General features: G+C 40.9%; 1 protein-coding gene across 1 annotated transcript in view; it reads right to left on the minus strand.

Moving 5' to 3' along the window:
- The window catches only part of LOC143885616 (uncharacterized), a 34,018-nt gene that overhangs the window by 16,627 nt on the left and 5,752 nt on the right, over nt 1-11,639 (minus strand). The window contains exons 2-10 of the mRNA XM_077389813.1: nt 11,374-11,487; nt 10,881-11,092; nt 10,274-10,484; nt 9,486-9,723; nt 9,179-9,329; nt 8,787-9,094; nt 5,670-5,751; nt 1,394-2,438; nt 586-702 (exon numbers count right to left, since the gene is read on the minus strand). Of these exons, the coding sequence (XP_077245928.1) occupies nt 586-702; nt 1,394-2,438; nt 5,670-5,751; nt 8,787-9,094; nt 9,179-9,329; nt 9,486-9,723; nt 10,274-10,484; nt 10,881-11,092; nt 11,374-11,487 (2,478 nt within the window). The remainder of the gene's footprint in view (nt 1-585; nt 703-1,393; nt 2,439-5,669; nt 5,752-8,786; nt 9,095-9,178; nt 9,330-9,485; nt 9,724-10,273; nt 10,485-10,880; nt 11,093-11,373; nt 11,488-11,639) is intronic.

Raw genomic sequence — 11,639 nt, forward strand, 5'->3', positions numbered from 1 at the left:
CCATCATCCAAACATAGGGGGCAATGGTCCACAAGCAACATACCTCGCTCCCTAAGGAAGTTAATCGTTTGAATCCGATCACGACAAACAGCCCATCCGAAGATACAAACTCTAGATGGACAATGAAATTTCCATACCTTGGTTGAGATAGAGGATACATCGCAAGGCATCAAGAATAAATAAAAAGATTTGACAGTGAAAAAACCAGAAGATACCGCAGTCCATACTCTTTTATCCAAACCGGTCCTCTTAATATAGCACCCATCTAGAAGCTTAAGAAATTGGGATACCGACTCTAACTCCCTATCAAAGAAATTCCTCCTGAAGATCGGAGACCAAACTAAACTACCCCCATCGAGAACAAAACAATCACAAACAAAAGCCTCTTTATCGGAAGCTACACTATATAGATCTGAGAACACAACCATAAGAGGATCATCCCCACACCATACATCATTCCAAAATTTAATCATATCCCCTGAATAAACTCTAAACCTAACATACTTGTTAAAAGTATGTGACATTTTCAAAATGTCACGCCACACGGTCAATCCTTTCTTCTTGAAGCGATTATCAGAAACCCACCTTCCCGACAAGCATCCATATTTGCTCCCAATGACCCTAACCCATAATTGAGATTGTTCCTCTCCAAACCTCCATAGCCACTTTCCCAATAGTGCATGATTAAATTCTTCAACTCTCCTAATACCCAAACCACCTTTCTTAATAGGGAGGCACACCTTTTTCTAGTTTACCAAGGGAATACCCTTATTCTCAACCTTACATCCCCATAAAAACTTACGTTGAATTTGTTCAATCCGCAATACTACACTAACCGGGCATTTGAACAATGATAAGAAATATATGGGGATATTAGCCAACACCGCCTTGACCAACACAAGTCTCCCCCCTCCAGAAACAAGATTCCTTTTCTACGTCTCCAACCTCCTATCAATTCGTTCAACAACAGGTTCCCACAAAGCTTTATTAGGTCTATCAACCCCCAGAGGAAGACCCAAATAGGTAGAAGGCAAATGATCTAACTGACACCCCAAAATTTTAGCCAGATCAACAGCCTCTTCCTGCGGGATGTTTAAAGAATACAACCTAGAGTTGTGAAAATTGAATCTCTGACCCGTAATTAGCTCATAACATCTAAGGGAATATTTCAAATTGAGCACCTGATTCATTTCCGGTTCGCAAAATAGGAGAGTATCATCTGCAAATTGAAGATGAGACACCTCAATTTTCTCACTTCCTATTTTAAAACCATTGAAAAGACCCATTCCACTCCCTTTCTACATCAATCGACTAAGGGTCTCTGCCACAATGACAAACAGAAAAGGGGACAAGGGATCTCCCTGCCTAAGACCTCGTGATGATTTAAAGAAACCTTTAGGAGACCCATTAATCAGCACGGAGAACCATACAGAAGAGACACAAGCCCTGATCCATTGTCTCCACCTACTTCCAAATCCCATCCTCCCAAGCAAATAATCCAAGCAATCCCATTCCACCCTATCATATGCCTTTTCCATATCCAATTTGCACAAAATAACTCCCACTCCGAGTCTACGATAAGAGTCGATGGCCTCGTTAGCTACTAAAGAGCAATTTAAGATCTGCCTATTAGCAACAAAAGCACTTTGGCAATCAGATATAATAGATGGAAGCACCACCTTTAGGTGATCCGCTAACACTTTTGCCAACACTTTGTATAAACATCCCACCAGGCTAATAGGACGAAACTCGGTAATTTTAGAAGCACCCGCAACTTTTGGAATAAGGGTAATGAAAGTGGCCCCAGTGCCTTTGTCCAGCACCAAGCCATCGAAGAATTCATCAAAAAATTTCATGATATCCCCTTTCACATACGGCCAACAAGATTGAAAAAGGGCTAAACAAAAGCCATCGGGACCAGGGGCCTTGTCCCTGCTAAAGGAAAAAACTCCTTTTTCGATCTCCTCCTCCTCAAAAGGTTTCTCCAATGTACTTCTCTGGGCCATACTCAGCTCACAAAACTCCAAGACCTCCGGAGATGGTCTAGTAATACAATAAGACGAATACAAAGATGTATAAAAGTCCAATATTACACTAGTAACATCTGCCTTCCCCGACACTCTAACTCTGTTGACAACCAGAGACTCAATCCCATTTCTCCTTCCTCGGGCACTGGCCATTGCATGAAAATAAGCCGTATTTTTATCCCCTTCCTTTAACGACCTCACTCTCCACTTCTGTCTCCAGGTTATTTCCTCATGAAGCAGTAATCCTTCATGCTCCTCTTTTACCCTCCCCAATTCCTCCCTCATGATTACATTCCCTAACCCAGATTCTTCCAACAATTCTTTTCTCTTTTTCCCTCTTCTGATTGAGACATCTGTCATATCTTTACAGATGTATCCATATCTCCATTTCGTTTTCAAATATAGATAGAACTGCTAAAATTGCAGGTGGAGATGAAAATAAAAACAGGAAAAAAAATATAAGAATGCAAAACTCCACCTGATTCAAAACCCCACCTCCTTCCAAACTCCACCTGATTCAGTCTGCTAGGTTTTGGAATAAGAAGGATGGATAATCAGGGACAAGGAGGAAATGAAGAGGCTTCAAGGGTTTCGTAACATTAACAACCTGTTCGGTTTAGATTGAGAGGCATCTTAAAGAAAGTCACTGTTATGCTCTTTCCTAAAACATATTTTATTGGGTCCCATTTCTGCAAGTTAACTTATCCGTTGGAAAAGTTGCCGTTGCCGTTGCCGGGAAATGTTATCAGCACTACTGTATTTTGATGATCACACTCCTCACTTTATTAAAAGTACGGTATGGCCCGCACCATAGGATGATCCAAACCGTCCATTAGAAGGGCCACAGCCTAAATAGGTTGTTCCCAAAAAATCATTTCCATAGGTTGATCCTAACCCTCAGATGTAAATGTTACAGGGTTGATCCTAACCCTCTATAGATTGGAGGGTTAGGATCAACCTGTGGAAATAATTTTTGGACCACACCCTATTTAGGCTATGGCCCATCTAATGGACGGTTTGGATCATCCTATGGTGCAGGTTATACCGTACTTTTAATAAATTGAGAGTGCGATCATCAAAATACAGCAGTGCTGATAACATTTCCCAAGTTGCCTTGTTTCCCAAATTATATGGTGCCCCAGCGTGAAGTCGAGTGCATGAGGCACCACCCTTGATATTTGATCCAACGGTAGTCCACTTTTTAAGATGCTGCCGTTGGATCAAATAGCAACGGTAGGCTTGTTCTTAGCTAATACTCTTTGGGCCCCACCTGTGCCATGTTTATGTGATTGGATCCATCGGTCTTAGCTGTGACTACAAATCAGGCAAAATGCAATTGGGTATACCTTCATGAGACAATCCTTGGTGTTGATAAACCTTTGATTTTCTTAATTACTATTTTATCTAACTCATCCGATGTCCATTCGCCTCTTACCATCACGGCCCTACACAGTCGCTAATGTAGGCCATCTTGGCCATTGATTTAGTGGGTCACCACACCACACCATAAAAAAGCTGTCTTTTGGTGAACTGATATATTAGCCTCTCTTTCTTCCCCGGTCCACCCCTATGTAGTGTATTTACGATTGCTCTTTTGACACTACCAGTGGGTGGACAGGGAATGAAAGGGGGCGAATATATCACAGGGAAATGTTTTTTTCAATTTTTGTAGTGGGACCCGTAGGTCAAACCTACCAAATTAGAAGCATGGTTCGAACTTCGAAGAAGAAAGGTAGCAATGTCAATATCGTCATTTCCTATTCACTTAGATAGCACTTATGAATTGAGCGACGGGGAGGTAAGGAAAGAAATTGCTTGTGCTTGTGATAAGGGCAACGTCCTCCATCAAATCATAAATATTGATATGGCCAAAATACCCTTTTTCTTTGTATAGGCATTCATGGACAATCACTAGAAATTATACTCGTCTTTTAATAGGGGTGTTGGTAATCATTTTTCGGGTGCTAAAATTCCTTGCTTGTAGGGGTGTAAATGGATATTCGGAAATTCGATTACCGTCCGCATCCGAATCCGTTTAAAGTGAATATTATCTGAATCCGTTTCAAGCGGATATTATCCGAATCCATTTATGAGATATTCGGCTCTTAGCGGATGCGAATCTGGTAAATGGTATATCCGATCCGTTTAACATCCGAATCCGAGAAGTAAATCTTTTTTATTTATTATTAGTAATATCATTAATATTTATTTTTAGTAATGACCCACTATCTTTTGTTTCTAAAAGAACAGTGAATTTTTAACAAAAAGTGTTTTGGGTAGGAAATGAAGTAATCTCTCATTTTAAGGGTATTCTTGGAGTTTGACATGGCTTCTTTATGAAGCAACAAATGTGGGTTGTAGGATGAAAGAGACAAATGGATGATGGTGATTGAAAGAAGATGGCATAGCTTCTAGAGAATTCTAAAGTAAAAAGCCCATCTAGGTCATTAATGGTAAATGGACGGCTCAGATCAATTTTTCAACTTAGGGTTATAAAAAAAACCCAAAATGCAATTAAAATAGGGAACTTCTAAGGTTTGCAAAGATAAGCAAGCAAGAGAGAGGAGAAAGGAAGAGGCTGAGAAACATTTTCGGCATTCCTTGGTGCCTCCAACCCCACCAAAATCCACTGCCGCCCCTCTCCACCTTCTCACAGCCACCTCCATCACACTAGTCACCTCCATCTCTAACCCAATCCCCATCTCCATCCCCATTTCTCTTCATTTTCCACCATCAGCACTCCCACTTCTCTTGTTCCAAATAGCCCAAACCCATTCCATCATATAAGGACACTCCAAAGATCAATGATTACTACCAACACCATCATCCATCCCCACCGCCTCTCTCTCTGCCTTTGTTTTAAAAGGAAGAAGATGATCTCATATATTTTAGAGTTTGAGAGTTAATTTTGTGAAGAGAATGTGGGTCTAGTTTTAGGGTTTAGAAACTTCATTTAAGGAGTAAGAAGGAGAAAAAAGATAAAGTGCTGCAATAAAATGTTCGAATTTACCGGATAAACGGATACGGATAATATCCGAATTCGAACAATATCCGGCGGATACGAATTCGGCGAATTCGGCAACAGATATTAAATATCCGTCAAATCCGAATCCGAATCCGAATTCGGACAGTGTATACTGTAATCGAAATCGGATATAGCCATATCCGCTCCGAATTCGATCCGTTTACACCCCTACTTACTTGTAAGCCTGCTGAAGTAGTAATGTGGCAAGGTGTTCCAATGATGTTACAAACAATAAGGCACACATGTGAGACTACCCTTGTGACTGGGCCCACCCAATGTGAAACAGGACCATTTGAACAGATCACCTTGGTACCCACCAATGTGAAATAGGACCATTTGAACAGATCATCTTTGGAGCCCACCAGTATGAAATAGGACCATTTGGACAACTCATCTTTGGGTCCCCCCAATGTAAAACATGACCATATTGAAGATGTAATATTCGTGCCACCCAATCCATGGCTATGATTTTCAGGCGATGTCACTCAAGATGAGATGATGGGTCGTGATGGCGATAAATGGACACCCATACAAGACGTTTTTCTAACGAACACGTATGGCATGTTCTACTGCCACGTGTACGGCGATCTGGTGGATGAATGATGTCGGGGAATCACAAGTGCAGGTACGTGTCGCCGAACATAATTGTTACGCGGTTCAATGACGGAGGAGACGCGTCTCGGTTTCCCACTCCCATAACTGCCGACATTTAAAACGATGTCGACCAAACACAGGGAAACGCCCATAACGTCGCTTCGGGCCGTTGCAATCCTAACGGGGGCTAAAATTCCATGCTTGTAGGCCTGCTGAAGTAGTAATGTGGCAAGGTGTTCCAATGATGTTACAAACAATTACGCACCCATGTGACTACGCTTGTGATTGGGCCCACCAATATGAAATAGGACCATTTGAACAGATCACCTTTGGGACCCACCAATGTGAAATAGAACCATTTGAACAGATCATCTTTGGAGCCTACGAATGTGACATAGGACCATTTGGATAATTCATCTTTGGGGGCCCACCTAAGGGTGTCAATTTTGGCTCGGGCTCGGAAGCTCGCTCGAGCTCGGCTCGAATGCTTGATGAGCCGAGCCGAGCCGGCTGGCCAGGCTCGTTAATGCTCGTTAAGAATTTAATATATATATATATATATATATATATATATATATATATATATATATATATATATATATATATATATATATATATATTTGAGGAAAGTGTTGGTGAGCTTAAGCGCCCAATCACATTGGGGCCTACTTTGTTAGGATGATCCAAAGCATTCATTTGAAAAGCCCTTACATAGATGGGGTGTGTACCAAAAATCAGCTCCATAGAATCATCCTAACCCATCCATTTGTGGAGGTCAAAATGGACAGACATTATTTGTCCACAAATCTGCCTATTTTTGTCTTCCATAAATGGAGGGGTTAGGATGATCCTATGGAGCTGATTTTTGGTACACACCCTTGCAAATGAATGGTTTGGATCACCACAGAAAGTGTGGGACCCATGTGATTGGGGTGCTTAAGCTCACCAACACTTTCCTCTATATATATATATATATATAAATATATATACTAAAAGGGTTGTCCAGGGAGTGAAAGGGGGAGGCAAAATATGTCACTTCTTTTTTGGAACCCCATTTGTTACTTGGACCACCCCCCGTAGTGTAAAAAGAGTAGTCAAATTACACTAGATAGGGCTGTCCAGGGAAGATGCGGGGTGTGAACTTAATATAACCCGAGCTCTAAGGCTCGCGAGCCTGGCCGAGCCGAGCCTGGTTCAAGCCTGAGCCAAGCTTTTGAGCTTAACGAGCCGAGCCGAGCCTTGCCAAGGTCGGCTCGCTCGTTTACACCCCTAGCCCCACCTTTACAACATGACCATTTGTACTATTCATCTTTGGGTCCCTCATTGAAGATGTCATATTCGACTCATCCAATCCATGGCTGTGATTTTCAGGCAATGTCATCCAGATGAGATGAACGGTCGTGATGACGATAAATGGACACATCATAGAGGTGTGTCTTCAAAATCATGGTATCTTTTAAGACGTTTTTCTAACGAACATGTATGGCATGTCCTACTGCCACGTGTACGACGATCTGGTGGACGAATAATGTCGGGGAATCACAGGTGCAGGTACGTCTAGACCTGGCAAACGGTCGGGCCGGGTCAACCCGCGGGTGATGCAGGTCACATGGGTCGGGTCAGGAGATGACCCGCATTTTTTGCGGGTCAGAATTTTGGTGAACCGCGCGGCCTGCGGGTGGGCCGGGTCAACCCGCGGGTCACCCGCAAATTCAAACAGTAGTTTTTTTTGGAAAATATTATCACTGGATTTTGATGAGGGGGGTATGGCCGGCACCGTGGGATGATCCAAACCGTCCATTAGATGGCCCACAGCCTAAATAGGTTGTGCCCCAAAAATCATTTCAATAGGTTGATCCTAACCCTCCGATCTATAGAGGGTTAGGATCAAGTGATCAACCCTCTAACATTCAAATCGGAGGGTTGGGATCAACCTATGGTGCTAGCCACAACCTATTTATATTCTATGGTGCCAGCCATAACCTATTTAGGCATCAAACCCTTGAAAAATAGATTAGCATGACAAAATCACCATCCTTTGCATTAGAAAAAAAAGCCATCTAACTAGATTAGCATAACAAAATCACCACCCTTTAAAAAGCCAAGTGACTTGCGGGTGCCCGCGGGTTGACCCGACCCGACCCGTGTTTTTGCGGGTTGGGTCACCCGCGGATTAGTTTTGACGGGTCACTAAAACTCAGACCGGTGCCCACAAATTTGCGGGTGGGTCGGGTCGACCCGCGGGCACGGGTAGCTTTTTGCCGGTCTACCATTCGGTATGGTATTAAGAAGTCACTTGTGATATTCACAAGGTTAAATGGTCTCGATTGAAAGTATGTGTCCCCGTGTGGGATCCTAAAATTGGTTGTCCCTTTGATCCGGACTGAAATATTAGCATAGTTGTTCTTTTTTGTAGTCCTTGAGCTTAATCATGGTATACACCTCCGATGGGACCAAGACAATGTTGGTCGCCTCGTACGAGATCAATGGTCATGATTTCACATATATGCTTCAAAAATCCAAAATTGCTTTTTACCATTGATCTTGAAAGTATCTGCCGGTGTGATTAGTGCCAAAGAACAATACTTGAATTCAATAAAGCAAATCTCTATTTAAAGCATTCCTAAACTTACGCTCGGGATATTCATTTGCTGTGGGACCAAAACCATCCGGGTCCTCTTATGATGTCTGCGAGATCTATGGTCTTGTTTCACAAGAAATGCTTTTTACCATTGATCGTCAAAGTAACTTTCCCTTTAATCCTTTTTAAAGAACATTATCTGAACTTACTAGAGCAAATATCAATATAAAGTGTTAAGTGTGTTTATATTTTAATAAATTAACCTCTTATTCTTGCACATGATTTTTCATCTTTATTGCATTTTTCATCTTCTATTAGACTCCGTCGAAAGAACATTAAACAAATTTTTTTACGTTGAAAGGAACGGAGCTAGCCTTAGCTGAAAACCAAATAGATTTTCACGGAATGCTTCAAACAAGGCGTGTCATTAATACACTGAGTCAATTTGACTATTACTTAATGGGCCCCATTACAAAACAAGTAGACCATGCATTTCAACTTCATACAGAAAAAAACATGTTTTGTAATTACAGAAACCTTAGGCACGTAGTCTCCTAGCTATCTACCTTGGACAGTAGTATTTGTTACCTCGTTTAGGGAGCAATTTGCTAATAACCTACTTGAAGAAGATTCCATATTAGGGAGACTTCCCATAACAAAAGCTGGTTTTTTAGGCATCGGAAGGCTTGCATTTTCGCTAACAAGCATGGTAACAACAGAGGCCATGGTTGGTCTATCTGTTGCCTCTTCTTGTACACACAAGAGCCCAACTTGAATACACTTCAACACTTCACTTGTATTGCATGCTTCACTTAGTGCTGTATCCATCAAATCCAACCCCTTGTCTTCAATCCAAAGTTGCCATGCCTGAATTACCCCCATATTAATGTAGTCTATAAAGAAGAGACCTATGATAAAATCAATAGTAGGGAAATGTATCTTGAAACTTACATGTGCTAGAAGGGTCAAGGCGTGCTCCGAATGATAAAAACTGGTGTTCTTCTTTCCACTAATGATCTCGAGTAATATGACCCCAAAACTAAAGACATCAGATTTCACCGAGAAAAGCCCATGAGAGGCATACTCGGGAGACATATAGCCACTGCACTCCATCAGTGAACACATGTTGTTAGATGATCTGACATAATAGTTGCTAATTTTTGCATAATTTTTCCTCATCTAGTGATTTAAAATGTTTATTATAGCTGAAGAGGAAAATATAATACTGAACAGATTGGTGGTGTAACGTTTTGCTTACTATGTTCCAACCACTCTGTTAGTATTTGCTTCAGTCTGATTTCCGCCGAAAATCCTTGCCATGCCAAAGTCTGAAATTTTGGCATTCATCTCTTTGTCTAGAAGAATGTTGCTAGGTTTCAAATCTCTATGAATAATTCTCAGCCTAGAATCTTGATGAAGATAAAGAAGCCCTCGAGCAATTTCCAGAATGATGATGAAGCGCCTTTCCCATTGTAACAACTTGCATCGATACCGATCTGTCACAAGTTTGCATAGAAATGGACATAAAAGTAAAATTCTTTTGCATAAGATGTTGGCTTGTTTGGCTACTCTGAACAAATATGAAAGTGTTTTCTCTTGAGAAAAAAATCAGTGAAATTTTTTCCGCTGAAAAAATGAGCAGAAAATTTGTTTCACGTCCATTTTAAGCTCGAAAGAAACAGAGCCTAAAGAAAAAAAACACACATGATCATGAAAATATTCCATGGAATATTCGTGGGGCCATTTGGGAGAGATGAGCTGAGATGGAGAGATTTATCAGGATGGTTGAGTGTGTGTGTTGGCCAAGGGGGTCTATGGATGCGGATGCGTGAATAAATTTTCATGGTTGCTAAAAATGCTTTTTAAGATGGTTGTTCTTTTTCATGGTTTTTTTTATTAAAAAAATCTTACTTGAAAAGGGGTTACTTTGGGCAGATTTTTTTTCATGGTAGCCAAACATGCACGAAGTCCTTGTACAGTGTAAATGTGTAATGCGAGGATATGAATTCCAGGTAGAAGGTAGCTTTTTCTGTTATAGAAAAATACCAAAAAGGAAGGAGTCCAAGCTTTTGTTGTGCATATATTCGTAGATTAGCAACTTTTCATCCCCTTGAATGCAATAACCTAAAAGCCTAACAAGATTCCTGTGCTGAAGCTTGGCAATTAATATAACCTCGTTCTTGAACTCTTCTAGGCCTTGTCCAGAGCTCTTAGAAAGTCGTTTGACAGCTATCATCTTCCCTTCTGGTAGCTCACCCTGAAAGATATATATACTTATCAAATGCATTGGAATATTTTATAAGAACAAAAGATTTAGGCTGGGGCAAATACAAGGATTGTAGCTGGATCGTCGTGAACCATCCAAAGCCCTATCTGTTTTGGATTTTGAGAACCGACTGTGAGTCCAAACCTGATTGTTCGACTCAAATGTACATTTAATTTGAGTTCAATAATCAGTTTTGACTCACAATCGGTTCTCAAAATCCATAACAGACAGGGCCCAAGTGAAAATTGAGGATGGAGTTTGCACTCTCCTCACTAATTTGAGGAATGCTTGAAAATATTGGCACCAAAGAATTTCTTTGTCGTGGTAGAGACACTTAATTGGGTTTCAGTTTTATGAAAATATGAGGTTCAAGCCACGGAATGTTACCTTGTATACAGGGCCAAAACCCCCTTGCCCAAGTTTATTTGAATCTGAGAAATTTTCTGTAGCATCTGCTATGATTCCAAGATCGAAAAAAGGTATATCTGGCCCTACCTCCTCATCTTCTCTGAAGTTATTTGCGTGGAGAAACTCCTGAACATTAAGAGTCCTTGCACCAATATGAGAAAACGGCCTTTTCAACATTTTATTCCGGTTACCTGATACAAAAAGAAACATGAACAACAATAGAGTAAGCTACCAATGGGAAGACTTTTGGGGCACAATATATCTTTGATGATGCATTTTTGTGCGATGATCTAAACCATTCATTTTGTTGGGCGTCAATCCATATGGCGATCCTTGCCGCCCGATTTATGGAGGTTCAAAATGGATGGCACAGTAAAGAAACCTCGACATGTTAGTGGGATGGGATCATCCTATGGACCTTGAACGACCTTCCACCAAAGAAAAACTCGTAGGATAATATCAACTCAGTTACCTGTCTTCTTGACAATATGCCACCAACAATAGATGGATGCGGCCACCAATACAATCCCTGCTGCAATCGGTAGTGTGACTATCATAACCAATTGTCGCTTGTTATTAATGCCATCTGAAGAAAAACTAACCCATTTCATCAATGGTTACAAATACAGAGTAGCAATTCATGCCATTAAAAAAAGAAAAAAGAAAAGACAGAGTAGCATTTCAATATTTAAGTTCATTTTCTTTCTGTTTTTTTTAGTGCTTGGTAATACTATATGT

Source organism: Tasmannia lanceolata, unplaced genomic scaffold, assembly GCF_043159265.1.
Source record: "Tasmannia lanceolata isolate RefF3 unplaced genomic scaffold, GAP_Taslan_0.1 ptg000008l, whole genome shotgun sequence".
Taxonomy (NCBI): Eukaryota; Viridiplantae; Streptophyta; class Magnoliopsida; order Canellales; family Winteraceae; genus Tasmannia; species Tasmannia lanceolata.